Source organism: Jaculus jaculus, chromosome 3 (genome assembly GCF_020740685.1).
Source record: "Jaculus jaculus isolate mJacJac1 chromosome 3, mJacJac1.mat.Y.cur, whole genome shotgun sequence".
In the NCBI taxonomy this organism is placed as follows: Eukaryota; Metazoa; Chordata; class Mammalia; order Rodentia; family Dipodidae; genus Jaculus; species Jaculus jaculus.
The window spans coordinates 60863634-60883090 of NC_059104.1; the positions used below are offsets into that span (position 1 = coordinate 60863634).

Here is a 19457-nt window from a genome sequence, read left to right on the forward strand (position 1 = left end):
AAATTTCTGCAAAATTAAAACTTCCACTTATGGCTATCTAGAAGAAAAGTAGCAAAATGATAACAAAGGAGGAAATGTGAGGAGAATGAAGGTATGGAATAGTATTCTGATTGTTTCAGTCTCTATCAACCTTTGAAACTTACCCAAACATGCTCCATGAGACACATTAGTGTCAACTGTGACTCTTGGGAGTAGGGAGAACTGTTTTAATATTTACTGAACTAAAGTAAATATTCAAAGGTTTAACTTATTATTGGATTTCAAGCTTTAAACAATCACCAGATTCATTTCTTCAATGCAATACATAAAGCAAAAATGGATCAACAAAAATGGTTTCATTGAGGGGTTGGGGAGATGGCTCAGTAGTTAATGGCACTTGCTTGCAAAGCCTATCAGGCCAGGTTCAACTCCCCTGTACCCACATGAAGTCAGATGCACAATGGCACAGATATCTGTGACTCTAACCGTTATGAGGCAGAGCCAGGAGAATCTGAAGCTCATGGGTTAGTTAGGCTGACATTCATTTGGAGTCTGGCAGCTTGTTTGTAGTGGCAAGAGACCATGTCTCAAATAAGGTGGGACACAGACACCATAAAGTTGTCCTCTGACCTCTACATACACTTCTTGGCAAGTACATACACACACACAATAAAAATATTAAAAAGATGATTTTGTTGAAACTGAAGTAACAAATAGGGGCCGGAGAGAGGGCTTAGCAGTTATGGTATTTGCCTGCGACATCATAGGACCCAGGTTTGATTCCTCAGTACCCACATAACGCAGATACACAAGGAAACACATATGTCTGGAGTTTATTTACAGTGGGTGAAGGCCCTGGTGCACCCATTCTCTCCTCTCTCCCTCTCTCTCTCTCTCTCTCAAATAAAATAAAAATTTAAAAAGATTAAAATAATAAATAGCATGAACTGTATGATAATTGTCACTTCATTTAAAAATGAGCCATGTAAAATACTTACATTTGTAATTCTCCAGTTCTGGTTCCAGATTGTCATCTGTATTGATTTCTATTGCAGCATCTGCCAGAGTTTTCTGCAATGCAGACCTAGCAAGGCTAGGTAAGAACCTAATAGGGGTCGAGAAGGGAGGGGGTAATGATAGAGTGAAAACATTCTTTGATGTGTATACATACAAATATATATATATATATATATATATATATATATATATATACACACACACACACACACACACACACATACACACACACAAACACATATATATGTATGTATGTACGTATTGTATATGTATCACACACATATACCTCAAATAATTACAAATAACTGGTGATAAGCAGTCTGGATCTATAAAATCCAAAGTACATAAAATTTTAGTATAAATAAAAACTATGTGTGAATTACAAATCTTTAAAACCTCCTTTAATAACTAAGTAAAGCTCATTTTTAGTTAGCAATACTCATTTAGGTACAACAGTGATCAGAATATGACAAAACTATTTGCTTTCATAGGTGTATTTAGTATTCCTCATAACCTTGTCTATATGGCCTCTCACATTCTCTTAGGTAGGTAAGAAGCACTACTGCAGCCTACTCTAAGATGGAAATCACAAACTCAAGTCAGTGGAGGTGAATTAACAAGATTTTCTTTACTAACACAAATTATTGAAGGAAAAATGATCCAGCTTGATTTTAGCCTCTATTAAATACATCCCTACCTCTTCTATAAATATGTTGGGTGATCTGGAGAGTGACAGAGACATTTTTCAACCCCAGACATATTGTGAGCAGTGAGCACCATGTGTTTGAAATATGAAAGTTTCCCTTCCACACAAAGTCATATGTAGAATTTATGATCCTAAGAAAGCCCAGAGAAATATCTCTAATCAAGGATTACTGTCCTCTGCTGGTATAAAACAAACCACAGTATGCTCCAAAGTTCCAAATAATTATACAGAGAACATACCATTCTACTTTAGGTTTCACAGCACTGAATTTTGGTGATGGTTTCCTCAGGCTTGAGTATAAACTTTTTTAAACATTACTTTATTTATTTTCCAAGCAAAGAGAGATAGAGAGAAGAGAGACAGACAGCATGGGCATACCAGGCATCTAGCTGCTGCAAACGAACTTCAGATGTGCCACTGTGTGCATCTGGCTTTACTTGGGTAATGGGCAAACAGAAGCAGGGTCTTTAGGTTTTGCAGGTAAGCACCTTAAAAGAAGAAGCATCTCTCCAGCCTGCGTATAAACTCTTAGTAGAGGGGCTTGCATGAGCCAGAATGTACATCAATAAAAGTGTAAAGAATTATCCCTATAAGATTCCAAACCACATCTGGCAGTGTCTTATCGACAATATCATAGAGGAATTATAAGCATCTATGCTCAGAGCTCATCAGTTCAGCATCATGTCTGACTTTCTTGTTACTCATTGGTGACTTGGTATCACTGTATTTGTCTTTGACTGTTTTTGTCTGTTTGCTTGAGATGGTTTCCCTACAGAGCCCAGGTTTGCCTCAGCCTCAAGTGTTGGGGTTACAAATACAGACACAACATAGGGATTAACATCATAGTTCTAAGATTATAGCATTGTTGTTCAAAGGCAAACTGACATTTTATTTCTAAACTCAATCCTGAGCCCTTGTCCTGACATCCTGCCCAACCTTCTTCTAACTGTTCTCCCACATTCTGAAATATCAAGCAAGCCTTTTATTCATTTGTGTGCATGAGTATATGTATGTATGTATGTGGCACATGCATGTGTGCAGGTGAGTGTGTAATGTGTAGAGGCCTGGAGGTCAATATTGGGTATCTTCCTCAGTCACTCACCAGTGACTTTAATTTTAAGGGTTTGAGAGACCTTATGAAATAAAGTGAAGGAAAGAAGAGAAAGTACATAGAACTCCTGCCCATGAGAAGATGAGAGGGGATAAAGCCCTTGCATTAAAAAAAAATATTTCATTTATTTATTTATTCGAGAGAGGGAGAGAGAGAGACAGATGGAGAGAGACAGATAGAGAGAATGGGCACATTAGGAACTCTAGCCATTGCAAACAAACCTCATGTACCACCTTGCACATCTGACTTATGTGGGAGTTGAACTTGGGTCCCTAAGCTTCGCACGCACCACTAAGCCATCTCTCCACCCCTCCCCATTTTATTTTTTGAGACAAGGTCTGTCAACAAACATGATTTGACTAGACCACCTAGCCAGCAAGATGCATGGATACATCTATCTCCACCATCCCAGCAACAAACAGGATTACAGGTATGTGCCACCATACTTGCCTGTTACCTGGTTGCTAGGAATTCAAACTCAGGTCCTGATGTGGGCAGAGCAAACACTTTACTGACAGAACCATCTCTCAACCCATTAGATAGTATTCATATTATATCATAAGGGACTTTTGAAAAATACCTATCATTGAGGTCTAGGTTACTGGAACATATTACTTTACTTTCAAAAACAGTTAATCTTCATTTCTGATTAAAATCTTATAGCTCTGTCCAAATTTTAGGCTAATAGATTCACCCCTCAAATTTACAGAAGTAAATAAATTTATGGACTACTAAATAATTGAATGAACTAGGACTCTATAAGAAACTCTATTTCTTCTGTAATAAAAAATATTTTTGGAAGGCTGGAGAAAGGGCTTAGTGGTTAAGGCACTTGCCTGCAAAGCCCAGGGATCCAGGTTCAATTCTCCAAGTCCCATGTCAGCCAGATATACAAGGTGGTGTATGCATCTGGAGTTCATTTGCAGTGGCTAGAGGACCTGGCACACTCATTTTTTCTCTCTCATAAATAAATAAGTAAATAAATGTTTAAAAAATATTTTTAGCCGGGCGTGGTGGCGCATGTCTTTAATCCCAGCACTCGGGAGGCAGAGGTAGGAGGATCACCATGAGTTCAAGGCCACCCTGAGACTACATAGTTAATTCCAGGTCAGCCTGGACCAGGGTAAGACCCTACCTCGAAAAACCAAAAAATATATATATATATATTTTTAGAAAGCAAAACTTAAAAATTCCCCTAAGCTTCTAAATTTTCTTTGCTGTAACCTACAGGCTTTCAAATATCCAGAATATAAATTGCTGTGCATGGTAGAGGCTGTAAGAATGTGGTGCTTAGGAAGTTAGTACTTCAGATGTAAAAATAAAATTAGAATATAAATAGCTTGACCAATGTTAGGCTAGTTTCTCTTGATTTTATCTGCTTAATAAAATACTCATGAGTATTTTATAAAATTCTGTTCATTTGTCTGAAAATTTCAATGAAACTCAGTTCTTTTTTAGTGCCAGAATAAGAAAAGAAGTTATTACAAACAAAATACCTCACTTCATGAACCAATAACTTTTTTGGTTCTTTCCTGCTATTGTGCTATCCTGAAAAGATAAGTAACAAGCCTTTGGAGTGCAGCTTTGAAAAGTCAACAGATGTTGCATAAACAAGATAGCTGCCTTAGTATTTTTTTCTACTTCCAAAGGGTTCTAAGGTAATTTTTAATACATGTTTTATTATTGTCTGTTGATAACACTAGAAAAATTAGCTATCTGACATAGTAGCATATTAAAGAAAACAAAATTCATGTTAGTACTATGAGATATTTCAGTATCTCAGAAAAAAGTAGGAATATTATAGAAAAATGTTTTTATAAGTGAAAGTTCTAATATTGTAAAATGTTAAGTTTTATTTCAAACTCTATTTCCCTGATCAGGAATGAGTTTCAAATGGACTTTAGAATTAGTCATTCTGCTTTTGTTGTTGTTGTTGTTGTTGTTGCTGTTATTGTTTTGTTTTGTTTGTTTGTTTGTTTTGAGGCAGGGTCTCTCTCTATCCCAGGCTGACCTGGAATTCACTGTAGTCTCAAACTGGCTCTCAAACTCACATCCATCATCCTACCTTAGCCTCTCAAGAATGCTAGAATTAAAAACATGCATCACTGCCCAGCAGAGAAACAGAGAGAAAAAGCAAGAGAATGGCCATGCAAGGGTCTAAGCCATAGCAATCAAACTCCAGAAACATGTGCCACTTTGTGCATCTGGCTTTCCGTGGGTACTAAGGAACTGAACCCAGGTCATTAAGCTTTGCAGGAAAACGCCTTAACTGCTGAGCCAACTCTCCAGCCAAAAATTATTTCCTATTAATGTATAGCCCCAAAATACTAATCCTTCCATAATTAATAATCTTGTAAAATGCATTTTCCTAATATGTAGCCTTTTGACTTATAGAGTAGCTTCTTTTGTCCTATAGCCAGACTTCAATTTTATGTATACATTGGAAAATATTTAATTTTAAGCATTTGCTGGCATGCCTATCCATTTTCACATCTCTAACAGTGCAACTGCTACCATGTGTCTGTGTCTGTTTCTAGATTCCATTGTGTTCTCTAACAGTCTTTCCTTGAGCCAATGCTGCATGTTTACAGTGAATACAGCTTTGCAATAGAGCTTGGCATCTGATTAACTTCCACAATTTTCTTCACATTTCCCTTAGCCATATTTAGAACTTTATACTTTCATGCCGATTTGAGATCAGACTGTCAAATTCACTATAGCCTTGGATATTTTGATGACACATATGTAAACTGGGAGTTATAATAACAAATCTCTTCCATACAAGCATACGTTCCCATTTACAGGTGTCAACAGATTTGTACTTTTCTCCACAGAAGCATGTCATTTAATTTATTTGCTAAAATAAAAGAATGTTACTAATATTAATATATAAAAAAGTCATTAGACTCGATTTGGCATATATAGATATATATGCCTTGGGAATTTTTAGAATAACCAATCATATAATCCTGGGCAAATGCACTGCTGAAAGTGTAGAAAGATGGCATTTTGTTTTATTACTGACTCTAAAGGAATTGTGCCAACTATTTTGCATATTTATGGTAAATTTATAATAAAAACTTAATTAGGCTAAAGAACTTTATTCTTATTATGATTTATTAAGACTATTTTTGGGTTAGTAAGAGTTTGGTTTTTTTATTTTGGTGATTGGACTTATAAAATCTCTATTCCTTATTTATGAACAGATTTTTCCCACTAATATTACAGTGAATTTTAAAAAGTTGTCTCATATTCTTAAGATAATTCCAAATTCTCATGATTTAAAATAAAATATATTTATTTGAAATAAAACAAAGGTGGCAAATTTAAATAAGGGTAAAGTAACCAAAAAAAAAAAAAAAAAGCCCTTGGAAATAAGGTTGAATTTCTGTATAGATTGAGTGTTTGTGGACCTTTGAACATTTCTACCTTGAAATCCTAATTGATATTTTGAGTAAATTTCCTCTATTTACTTATTTCCAACTTTCCTGGATCAACACTGTTCTTGTGGTTCTACAAAATTTGTAGATATGCACTTGAATTAACAAAGTTTAAGTAATTCAATACTTTCTTCTATGTAATTACTTCTATATCATTTGTGGAAATTAGAGGACCGCAGTTTATCACTTTTTCCAATTTCTATATTTTCCTGCTTAGTTTTATAGTTTTACTCTATTACCCATATTTGTATTCACTTGTATTAGCTTGAATTTGTGTATTTTTTCTTCAAGGTAGCTTTTCACTGTAGCCCAAGCTGACCTGGAACTCGCTCCATAGGCCTAGGCTGGCCTCACACTCATAAGGCTCCTCCTGCCTCAGCCTCTGGAGTGCTGGGACGAAGGACATGGACCACCATGCAGGGCTTGCTTTGCTCTTAATAGTACATTTTATTCACCTATTTGCTTGTTTCTATGATTTTTGATGACCGGGGCTCTCTATGTAGCCCAGACTAGTCTGGAATTCACTGTGTAGCCCAGAGAAGCCTCAAACACATGATTGTCCTGCCTTTGCTTTCCAAGTGCTGGGATTCTAGGCATGTGCTGTTCTCATCAATCCTCTGAAAAATTTACTATTTTCTTTGTCACCATTGTCTCTAGCATCCAGTCCTTCCTTCTGGACAGGACTCCTCCTTATGTGGTAGACTTACACTTCTTCTGAAAAAGTGTATAGCTGGCAAAGCCTTTTGAGGTCTCTGAGGGTTACTTTTCCTTAATATTTTAAGGAGATTGATGAACCCGTCAGAAATCTACTGCTGGTAATCTGAAATTGTCAGTTTGATATTTGTTCCCCAGATGGGCAGATGGCTCAGTAGTTAAAAGCACACACTTGCAAGCCTGCCAGCTAAGTTCAATTCCACAGTACCCACTTAAGCTAGATGCAAAGTGGTGCATGTATTTGTGATCCCATTGTGCCTTATGGCAATGGGAGCCAGAACCAGGAGAGTGGCAGCTCAAATGCCAGCTAGACTGATGCACATGCAACAGGAAAATTTCAAAAAGGAGGCAGATGAGGATAAGCACCTTGAGGTTGTTCTCTGGCCTCCACAACTGCACTATGGCATGCACGGCCATGCACACATACACATAATATAAAAATATTTATTTCTTTATAACCTTTTCTTCTCAAAATTTTTAGATTTTTTTCCTTACTGTCATGTCATATCATTACAATATGTTGATTTATTTTAATTTGTCCTAACTCCTGAGCTAGTATCTCTTTTCTGCTATTCTCAATCCCTCTTAAAACTTTATTAGGGATTAGTGTAGTCTTGCCTAGCCAAGCAGAAGGCCCTGGGCTCAATCTCTAACCAAATAACAAACACACACACACACACACACACACACACACACACACACACACACACACACAAAACTATTAGATTTTGTCTTTTTTTTCCCCCTCCACATAGGGCCTTGCTCTAGCCCAGGCTGACCTGGAATTCACTATATAGTCTCGGGGTGCCCTCAAACTCTCAACGATCCTCCTACCTCTACCTCCCCTGTGCTGGAATTAATGGACTGCACAAAAAACACACACCTGGATCAATATTTTGCCATTTTATCCTACATTTCCTTTTCTTCTCTGTTTTTGATGTGCCCATGTATGCAGGAGGGCACACACATGTGTGGAGGTCAGAGGACAACTTTTGGGTATTGGTCCTTATCTTCCACTTCTTTTGCACCAGTGTCCTGTTGTTCACCACTGCTTTTTTGCCAAGTTAGCTAGCCCCCTGAGATTCCAATGGATTCTTCTGTCTCTGCCTGCATTCTTGTCTTTGTGGCTAGGATTACAAACACCTGCCACAGTGTCTTGCCTTGTGAGTGCTGGGGATAGAACTTTGGCACTCATGCTTATGCAGCAAGCACTTCATCCACTAAGCAATCTCCTAGGTCTCTATCCTACATATGCATTAATAGCATTTCATGATGTTCATCCCCTTAGCCTGCAGCGCCACTCAAGGCTATTTCCCTCCATGCTATTGTTTCTTCAGCTGTATCTCTCTGGCTAGTTGTCCAGTCAATTTTTTATTTACATATTTTCTTCATCTTAAGACGATTTTTTTTTCCAAATCCACTAGCTCCTGTTCTCTATCCCAGCCGTCAGCTCTTAATTTCACCTATTGTTCATATCATGTTAAGCTTATGTGATGGTTTGAATAAAATGTCCGTTATGGGCTCTTCTGTTCTCAATCCTTGGTCTTCAGCTAATGGCAATTTAGGAAAGTTGTGGGGCCTTTGGGAGGTGGGACTTCGCTGGAAGAGGTATGTCACTGTGGGGGCAGACACTGAGGTTTATTATTCCAGCCCTACTGGGTGTTGCAAACTAGCTTACTCAGACTACTTCCTCCTGAAGATGTAGAAATGTGACCCAAGCTTACTGCTCTGATTTATCATGCTTTCCCTGCCATGATGAAAGATCCTCTCAAAATTGTAAGCCAAAATAAACCCTTTCTTCCCAGAAGCTGCTTCTGGTTGTGTGTTTTTGCCTAGCAATGAAAAGATAACTTCTACAGTATACTTATTGTATAATCTCAAACTGTTCTATTTTTTTTTTCATTTTATTTTATTTGCAAGCAGAAAGAGATACAGAGAGAAAGACAGAAAGTGTCAGGGCATTTAACCACTGCAAACAAACTCTTAGATGCATGTGTTATTTTGTGAGTCTGGCTTTACATGGGTACTGGAAATCGACCTCAGGTCATTAGGGTTTATAGGCAAGAAACTTAACCACTGAGCAATCTCACCAGCCCTGTTATTTTTAATTATTATAAAGCTCTAGTTCTGAATGTCATAGCTGCAAAATTCCCTTTATATTTGTTTCCTAAATGTGGGTTATCATTTTCATTGCAACCTCATATTCAGGGGGAATATGTACTATTCTGGCTGTGAAAGTGTTGCTACACACTTGTTTTCAGGGTCAATCTTCTCTTAAAGCTTTCAGGCAGTTTATTGATTCTGAGGGAGGTTTTCATGTTAACATCAGCTCAAGGGCACCACCCTTTCAGATAGTGTCCACATGGACCCTCACACTTGCAATACCTGAGAATTTCATTTCCCAGAAGGAACTGTTTCTTTCCCATCCCAAGTTCCAAAGAGGTGGTAAGCTTTCTTATCATTTCTTTGAGAAAAAATATTTTAGTCAAAAAGGACAGAGACTATGTCAGCTGTACTGTTTACGTTAGGAACCTCAGGGTACCCCTCTGCCACACATATGACTAGAATCACATCTCTTGGTTATAGACACCCTTGGCAGCTATGATAATCAGCTTATCCCTATTCTGATGTTACTTTCTTACTGTATTTTACCTCTTTTTTGATATTATCTCTATTGAAATAAAATTACCTATAAAACTCATCTTCCTAAATTGTATAATTGGATCATTAATGCTTAGAAGTGAATAGCTACCACATCAATCAACTTGACATTTTACTTCCTTACAAGAAGATGCTGTCCCCATTAACAGCCACTGTTAATTTCCCACTGCACACTACCCCAAGCCATAGTCAACTACAATCATACTTGTCTTGATGACTTGCCCTACTCTGGACAGTTCATGACAACACAATCATACAATATATGGTCCTTTGTGCCTGGCTTCTCTCACTTAGCATGATGTTTTCAAGGTATCAGTGCTTTATCTGCTTTTACTATTCAATAATATTCCATTGTATAGATGAGCCCTATTTTATTTGTAGTACTTGATGGACATTCAGTAGTACTTGATGGACATCTGAGTTATTTCTACTTTTCCTATTGTTAATTGTGCTCTAAATGTACATATAAGCTTTTACAAAGACCTTTTGACTTCTCTGAGATAGTCAGATATGTAAGGGTAGAAGCTCCAGGTCTGCTTCATGTCTGGTTCTAATGATACTTTTCCTATTTCATGTTTGGGTAACAATAAACAACTCTTGATCATATTTTATCTAGAATTTCTAAGTTGGGGGAAGAATGGGTGAATATTTACCTCAGCAATAGTCTTATTTTCTATATCCTTGCTATATCCTCTAGTTTTGTATTTTGAAAATACTTGTGTTTGTGAAGTGATAATTAATTTCTATCCCAAATAGGAAAAATATGGAATGATTCTGAAATACTTCTTTTTATGTTGTTCTAAATAACTAACCAAAGGAGATACTAGAACACCTGACAAAAATTCCTCATGTAACTCTTTTCTGACCCTTACTAAAAATGTGCTTAGATCTTTAGGTAGGCTGTGTGATGGAATTAGTAATGAATTCAGTGTCTCATTTAGCATTTGAAATGCTTGGGGCTTCTTTATATGGATTCTTCAAATTGAATCACCATTGTATATTTCTTTGATCAATTCTCATTATTTGATTAATTTTTATTTCAAAAAATAAGAAAACTAAAAACTGTTCAACTAACAGCATATGTGCTATAGGTTGTAGAATGCTCTGGGCATGATTATTTCATTCTAATGTGTCCGAGATATTGTTTTCCCGTAAGTTCCAAAACTCTCTACTTTGCTCAGCACTGATTTACACCTATTATCTCCTATCTAACAGTAAATCACGTTTAAGCTAGAATACAGTGTAAGTAATGATGCTACCACTCCATATTTTCTTCATTTTCTAAGAATTATCATGTAGAGGTTTTCTTCTTCAAATTTAACTTGGAAGTTTAATATTTTTCTATTTGAAAAATTAGAAAATGTTATTTCTTATCATAATTAGTTGTTCCAATGATTACTCTAATGCAATGGGAGTCACAGTTCAGCTAGAAACACAGCAGGGACAGCAAATTCCTCTTAATAAGAAATGAACAGTAACATAGCCACCATAAAAATAATCATATGAAAAGAATCTAAGCTATGAAAGTATTACATTATATGAAAAATATCTTTAAAAAACCCTCTGGGACTAATGGGAATTATTCTTAATCTTTTCCAAAATAGTTTTATGCAAATATCATTTTACAAGGAAAACTTGTAAGCTAATGTTTTATAATCACTTATCAACTGGTTTAAAAGTTATCAGCATTGACTGAAAAGATATTCTTCTTGTTAAATTTAGATAAAGTGTCAGTACTATCAAGTATGGAAAATTCTAGTGCCAATTTGGGAGGTAGTGGAATATAATACCTAAAAATTCTAGCTCATTAGACAAATGAACCAGTATTCAAATGTCAAACACACTATTTATGACTGTGTGACTTAAGTTAGTGATTTAAATTGTTTTCTCATTTATAAAATACGAATGAAAAGTTTAAAGTGTTGTTATTATTTTAGCTTAGTTTTTATGGCTAGGGCTCAGACCTAGTACCTTGCACATGCAAAACATTAGTTCTACCATTGAACTTTACTCCCCAGTCTTAAAACTGCTTCTATATGTAAATGTGACATTATATTGTACTAAGTAAATTTTACTTACTGAATGCAAAAATTTTACTTACTTTTGGAAGACCCACAAATATAGACTATCAATTAAACGTAGCAAAGGCTTACCAAGCACAGACTTGAAGTCTGGCAGGAGAGTATAGTTACCTGGCAAGACAGGCTTTCATTACAGCTCCGTGAAGATTTTCATTAGGATACCGCGACAGCCGACGAGAAATCCGCAAGAGTTGTCGGGTAGAAAGAGATGCTGCCAAGGACTGTGCCTGTCAAGGGGGAAAAACAGCCTTCTAAGACTCTTGCTTCAACTTCCTAATGTCCCTTAGATGAGTATGATAACAAAATTCATTATTTTTTAATGTAATTTATTAATTTTTTCAAATTTCATTACCTTAGAACAAGTTCCTGTAAAATTTTTATCATGTCTTATGAAAACACTTCAACATTATATTGTAGCCATTTTGAGGGACTATAATGACCTCAGTTGTTCTTAAGGCTCATGGAATGGCATCATTATTGAAAGCAGTTTCTAAATTTTTATAGAATCATACTCAGATAAGAAGATTAATTGGGCTGCTGAACTCATTATTTCTGAGGGTCAAGTTTCAAATTTAAATATTTGCCAGTAATAAAGTGTAAATAAAAATAAACAAAGGGCTAGGGAGATGACTCAGTAGTTAAAGGCACTTGCATGTAAAGCCTGCTGGTCCAGGTTTGAGTCTCCAGTACTCACATAAATCCAGATACACAAAGTGGTACATGTATCAGAGTCCATTTCCAGCAGCAACAGGCCCTAGAATGCCTAGGCACGTGGGTACACACATGCGCGTGTACACACACACACACACACACACACACACACACACACTCTTTCCCTTATTCTTTCTCCCCCTCTCTCATGTAAATAAATAAAAATTTTTAAAAAATTCAAAAACTATTTTCCACCTAAAATATCTATGAAGATAGTATTTTAAAATATAAATTATAAAGCTATAAAAAGTATTTGTCAATTAAATTTCATTGTAATATTTTAATTGTGCTAAGAGCACTGGGGTAGAGGTAGGATGGGGGAGTGTAAAATAATACAGGATCACAACTACCTTACAAATAACCCTTATAGACAATAGTCTATTCATTTTCCTCTTCTTTACACACCTCATTGTTAAAGTATTAAGCAAGCATGTGGTTTCTGAAATAGAAAAGGAATTGCAGACCATTTAAGCTGCTGACCATAATGGTATTAATTAGTTTGCCACTTGAGTAGCAGCTTACTGTTTAGAACCCTTGCTTACAGTATCAGAATAATGTCATTTTGTTTTCCTACATGACTCTACAAATTCCACAGATATGGTTACTGATACAGAACTCAGGACAGGGTAAGTACTTGACTAAATATGTGCTAACATAAATCTGAAATCTCTTGGCTGGCAGAACACTGTTATGGTAAAGCTGATAGGCTTTAAATAAACCAGATTGTCATTAGTCACATGACTTTGACAAATTACTTAATTCCTCCAAGCCTTAGTTTTTTCATCTTTGAAATTATAGTAATAATTACCTTACCTATAAAGATGTTCTGAGGACTAAATGGTAACATGATTCTGAAGCATTTATCCCAGAAAAATATGGGTGCCTAACAAATGGCAGAACTGACTCAAACAGCTTCTTCAAAATGAAAATAATTAGAAGCAGGAAAAGGATGGGATAATGACACAATTTTAATGAATCAGATTACAACAGGGATAATTTGCAACCCATATCAGCAGGATCAAGGAAAGCCAAGAGCACAACAAGCAAGGGTGAAATGTCAGAAGTAACAAAGATAGCCAAGTGGCCTTGGGTATCTAAGGGGCAAGGTGAAGAGATTCTACAAAAATTTACAAAGGGTTCAGGACAAATGAGGGAAAAATATCAAACACATATTTGGTTAAGGTATCTTTGTAAACCCCATAGAAGAAAAAAATGAATTGCTACCTCCTTTTTTTTTTTTTTTTGAGAGGGTGGTCTGCTATTATTACTATTATGTTTTAGCCACAACATGAGCTACACAACCCTCTGGGGACTTGGATGGGGACATGACTTCCATCTATGCCATATCCTTTTTCTGCTGCAAAATTATAAGTTTCAAAGCACATATTTTCAAGCCTTTAGCATATCTTTGTTTTCAATAAATTTGCATTCTAGACATAGAAACAATATTTAAATATAAGGAACCATAAATTACAATTCAAACTAGCATATAATGTAATTCTAAGAAAAGTAGAAGTGTTAACAACTACTACCATGGTTTAAAATGTTTGAGTGGTCAGGAGAAATGTTATGAAGAAAGGCATGAAATCAAAAGGAATATAAACTCATGCAGCATGTGAGAGTGTCTGCTCAGATCTATGGCATCCTACCAGAAGGCTTGCTCTCAAATAACAAAGATTTGTCAATAACTTTCTGAGGAATATGGTCTTAATAAAAAAGCCATTTTGCTATATACAATATAGTAGGATTATTCTAGAATCAAAGTATTACTATCCTAATTTCTGAACAAAGTCAGCAATAGTATGAATTAAAAGACAAGGGGGATGAAAGGGAAGAAGTAAGAGGAAGGCTAAAAAAAAGGAAATTAAGGACGTTAGGCTTGAGAGATGGCTCAGTGCTTAAAGGTGCTTGCTTGCAAAGTCTGATATAGAGGTTTCAATTCCCCAATTCCCATGTAAGCTAGATGTGCTAAGTGGCTCATGCATCTGGAGTCTGTTTACAGTGGCAACAAGCCCTCGTATGCCCCTACTCACTCTCTTTGTCTGCCTCATTCTGTCTCTCACTCTCCCTTCCTCACTTGCTCAAATACATAAATATTTTTTAAATTAAAGATGTTATGTCAAGCCATATGAAAACTACATCATTAGTTGAAAATATACATATATTTAAAAAAGAGGGTTTAGGAGCTGGAGGGATGGCTTAGTGGTTAAGGCATATGCCTGTGAAGCCTCAGGACCCAGGTTCAATTCCACAGGACCCACGTAAGCAAAATACACAAGGTGGCGCATGCATCTGGAGTTCATTTGCAGCGGCTAGAGGCCCTGGCACCCCATTCTCTCTCTCTCCCTCTCTCTCTGTCAGCCTCTTTCTTTCTCAAAATAAAATAAAATAGTATGAGAGTTTGGTAGAAGTAGCCTGTGGAAGTGAATAATGGTATGGTCATAAGCTAAAATGTTGCACAACAATTTCAGTGCTGGGGGTGGGATAACTCCCAGTGATTTGTTAATCAGAAAGGCCATGGATGCTCCCAAAATAATACAGGCTATTGCCAAGGCTCTTGATTGCCCACCAGAACTAGATGGTAAGATCCTACTGTGAATATACTACAGCATAAGCTACAGGACACTGAGAAATTAAGCTGTAGCTGATCTGGAAGCTTCCTCCCTGTTGACTGGCTGACACAGTGCTGAGAACTGTCCTGTAGCCTTTGGGAGAGAAAAGTCACCAACAGTCTTAACAAGCTCTGCACCTTTGGCAAGCTACAAAATCAGCTAACTAGGTAACATGTGCCCACTGATTTAATAATGGTATGTCTGTTATAGAGGTAACCAATGGCTCTGAATTTGACACCTATTTCATGGGAGGGAATTCAAGCCTGGAACTAAAACGTAGTCCAAAGCCTGTAGCTATGGAGTTCATAAGCCCTAAGGGGAAAGCTACTACTGTTGTTTGGCTAAATGGATACATTATGCCCACCAAACTTCCCTCTAAATTTTTATGTTTGTGCCTATACATTAACACTACTCTCACTTTAGGTTAGAGAGTCTTCCCTTTTCAGTCAAGGTGAGGACTGGGGCTTTGGAGTGACAATGAAGTGTTCAGTACTGAGACATCTCCATCACGCCCTCCATGGTTCAAGGGCTATTGCAGAAGATGTGGAAAGAATGTAATGTAAGAGCCAAATAATGGGAGATGTGCTTTGGAATGCTGTCTTCCAGATACAAAGTAGCCATTGCATTTATGACCTCACAATAGCTGTTGCTACCTAAACAGGACCTGCATAATAGGAGGGGAAAACATGATGACATCAAAACAGAAGAGGGACTAGTTGGAAAGGAAAAGGGTTTCATTCAATGGAGGGGAAGTGAGGAAGGGGGAACATAGGAGAGTGGAGGGAGAGGATTATGATCAGGGTGCATTATATACATGGAGGTTGCTGAACAAATGTGTTGTTTTTAATTTGAAGGACTGAGAGAGCTAAGAATGCAAACAGAAGGCTACTTAATTCATCTGCTTATAAAAAGATATTCATACAATAAGATTAAGGCACTACAAATGAAGAGAAAGGAAATAGCAAATGACTCAAAGAACTTGCCAATTAATTACCCATGAGGAAGAAGGCAGAATTATAGGTAGGATTTTGCTGGTAGGATTAAAAGTATCAGGTTAAAGAAGACTCTGAAAATCCTATCCTTAATATCTATGATCATAAAAAAAATCCTATTTTAATTACAAAAAATGTTTGACAATTGGGTGTGTTGGCACACACCTTTAATCCCAGCACTTGGGAGGCAGAGGTAGGAGGATCACCATGAGTTCGAGGCCACACTGAGACTAGATAATGAATTCCAGGTCAGCTTGGGCTAGTGAGGCCCTACCTCAAATCCTACCTCCCCAAAAAAGTTTGATGAATGGCTCCACATAAAGGATTCTCATAACAGAATCTTAGTAAACAAAGGTAGCTTTCTAGAACACAATATCCCAACCTCATCTTCAACTAACACTAAATTCAGTGTTCACATTTCACCCCAGCAATCCATGAGGATTTCCCATGAAGTTGAAAAACAGCTCCTGTTTCAGTTTATACCATTAATTTTTTTTTAATATTATACAGTGGGCTGGAGAGATGGCTTAGCAGTGAACTTCCCTGTGAAACATAAGGAACCCAGTTTGATGCTCAATTCCCCAGTACCCATGTAAGCCAGATGCACAAGGTAATGCATGTATCTGGAGTTTGTTTTCAGTGACTGGAGGCCTTGGTGTGTCCATTCTCTCATGCTCACGCTCTCTCTCTCTCTCTCTCTCTCTCTCTCTCTCTGTCTGTCTGTCATTCTCAAATAAATAAATAATAAAATTTTAAAAAATATTATCCAGTACCTTAAAAAACAATCAGAAGTAACCTTTGTGCTAAACCATTTAAGTGTTAGTAAAAAGACTTGGTAATTTGGTAATTGCTACTCTCCCATTATCAAAACTTTCTGTAATGGGCAATAATAATTAATGCAGAGACTCATACCTGGAAATAAGTAATTGTTCAATGCTCAAACCTATATCAGACATCTATATTCTCTCCTCCAAGACTTAGGAAACACAGCAGGAGAGATTACAGAAAGGGTGTAAGAGCTGGAGGATAAGATGGAATTTGTAAAATCCTATTGTCTAGAGGCATGGCCACTGCACTCATAAGCTCACAGAGCTGTGGTCATCTGAAAGAGACAGTCAGTGCCACTGAACAACTAGTTGTGAATGGGGTTCATGGAACTTCAGACCTGTCTAAGAAGCTAAGAAATAAACTACAATTGAAAAGCAATACGTCAGTGTCAAAAGAATATGTCAGTGTCAATAAAGCAGATTCGTGATTGAGATAACTTCTATGTATGGGGACTAAGAGAAACCTGGCAGAACAGGGACCCTAACGGACAAGTAGATAGAGGGAAACGCACACTCCATACGTTTTCTAAAATAGAGACATTCAAGTGTGTGCTAGAGTTAAAAAGAAGCAGAAAGCTACATGTGAGCAGAGCTGAGCAGCTTCAGCAAGGTTGTAATAAACAAGTCAGGCAATTCAGCCTGTGGGAATTGGGAGCTTGTAGTGATTGGTTCATATGTTTGTGATTAAAACTCATATTTAATTCCCAGATGATGGAGCCATTGGAGGATGAAGTCTTTCTGGAGGTGTGTTAATGGGGACAGGCCTTGTGATTTTATAATCTAGTCCTGCTTGCCAATGCTCTAGATAGCTCACTCCTGATGATTCTTCCCTGCTGGTGTGACAGAATGAAATGCCCATCTGTTTGCTCCTGCCATGCTTTCTTGATATAATGAAACTTTCCCTTGAAATTGTAAGCTAGAAATAAACCCTTTCCTTCTATAAGCATCTGCTCAGGTGTATTGTCCCAGCAGTGAGAAAGTAATTATAAGAGAAAATTGGTACCAACAATTGAGGTCTTTCTTCTATAAGTATCTGCTCAGGTGTTTTGTCCAGAGTAACTATAAGAGAAAATTGGTACCAACAACTGAAGTCATAATTATGAAAAACCTGGACATGTAGTTTTCAGTCATTTGGAACTAGCTTACCAGAGTAGTACAGAAGAATTTGAAACTTTGGACAAGATGTGTGTTACAAAGTAATAAGCAAAACTAAATAGCCTATTCTTGTGAGCACTTTGAAGTACAAAGAGAAGTGCAGACTATGGGGGCTCAGCTTATGAGGTTTCAGAGGGAAAGAAAGATTTAGGTAGGAAGTAGGCTAGAGGCCGTTTGTTTGATGTTCCAGTGGAGAAGCTGGCTGCATTTTGCCCATGTCCTGAAAATGTAAGTAAAATTGAATTTAGAAGTAGTGGACTGGTATGTTTGGCAGAGGAAGTACAATAGCAATAGCAGCATGATATGAAAACTACAAAGTTTTACAAGGGATGAAATCTGAACAGGTTTCAGAATCTAGAGTCTTTACCCTCTCTAGCTGTACTGTTTAAGAGATTACCACGATTAAAAATGGACCAACTGTTTCATATTGAGACTCAGTTTACTGAAGGCTTGGCTTTAGGAGTGCCAATTCTTTTCAAAGAAGGTACAGGGTACTAAAGGCAGAATGCCGAAGGTGTTTCCTGCTCTTCAAAGTCAGGATTCTTCCCCACCCAAGGATAAACAAATTTGGTAACATTGCCAACATGGTACTGGTTTGGAAAGTATGAAAAATGCAGGTAAAAGAGGGTGATGGTTCCAGAGATGGCTGCTGAGGCTGGGCAATATGAGGAGGAGTCTAAGTCCTTGTATGGAGGAAAAGAGGGAGCCATGGCATGGAGCTGTGAGGATGAAAAGGCAACAAATCTCTGAAAATAAACTGAAAAAGAATACATCAAGGGCAATATGGAAGACTCATGCATTCATTAATTTAACAGATATTTGTTGAATGTTTACTGTGTAGCTAGCAAAGTTCTTGATCCTACATATTCACAGGAAACAAAACACACAGAAACTCCTGTCACTGTGGATCAAAACCTAAGTGTGGGCAAATAGACAACAAAGAGTAAGAGAGGGCTGCAGAGATGGCTTAAGTGGTTAAGCGCTTGCCTGTGAAGCCTAAGGACCCCAGTTTGAGGCTCAATTACCCAGGACCCACATTAGCCAGATGCACAAGGGAGTGCACGCATCTGGAGTTCGTTTACAGTGGCTGGAGGCCCTGGTGCACCCATTCTCTCTCTCTCTCTCTCTCTCTCTCTCTCTCTCTCTCTGCCTCTTTCTCTGTCACTCTAAAATAAATAAAACTGTAGTGAAAATGGCCATGAGTCAAGCAGCAGTATGCCCAAAGAATAGTGAACAACGTGGCTGAAAAAAATGAGGGGGAAAGGTAAGATGACATCCCTGAGTTAATTAGCAGAACTATAAACAGTATAAAGTGGCCACATGCTCCCTCACCAAACTCTCAGATACACACACACACACACACACACACACACACACACACACACACACACCATGATTGCTGCACTCTATAAACATTACTTTCTGTGACAAGGTATAAAAGCTGCTTATTT

General features: G+C 37.3%; 1 protein-coding gene across 2 annotated transcripts in view; it reads right to left on the bottom strand.

The window, feature by feature from the left end:
* The window catches only part of Vwa8 (von Willebrand factor A domain containing 8), a 463242-nt gene that overhangs the window by 247445 nt on the left and 196340 nt on the right, over positions 1-19457 (bottom strand). For both annotated transcript variants that reach the window (XM_004650767.3, XR_006636125.1), the window contains exons 17-18: positions 11821-11936; positions 978-1084 (exon numbers count right to left, since the gene is read on the bottom strand). In XM_004650767.3, coding sequence (XP_004650824.2) covers positions 978-1084; positions 11821-11936 — 223 coding nt within the window. The remainder of the gene's footprint in view (positions 1-977; positions 1085-11820; positions 11937-19457) is intronic.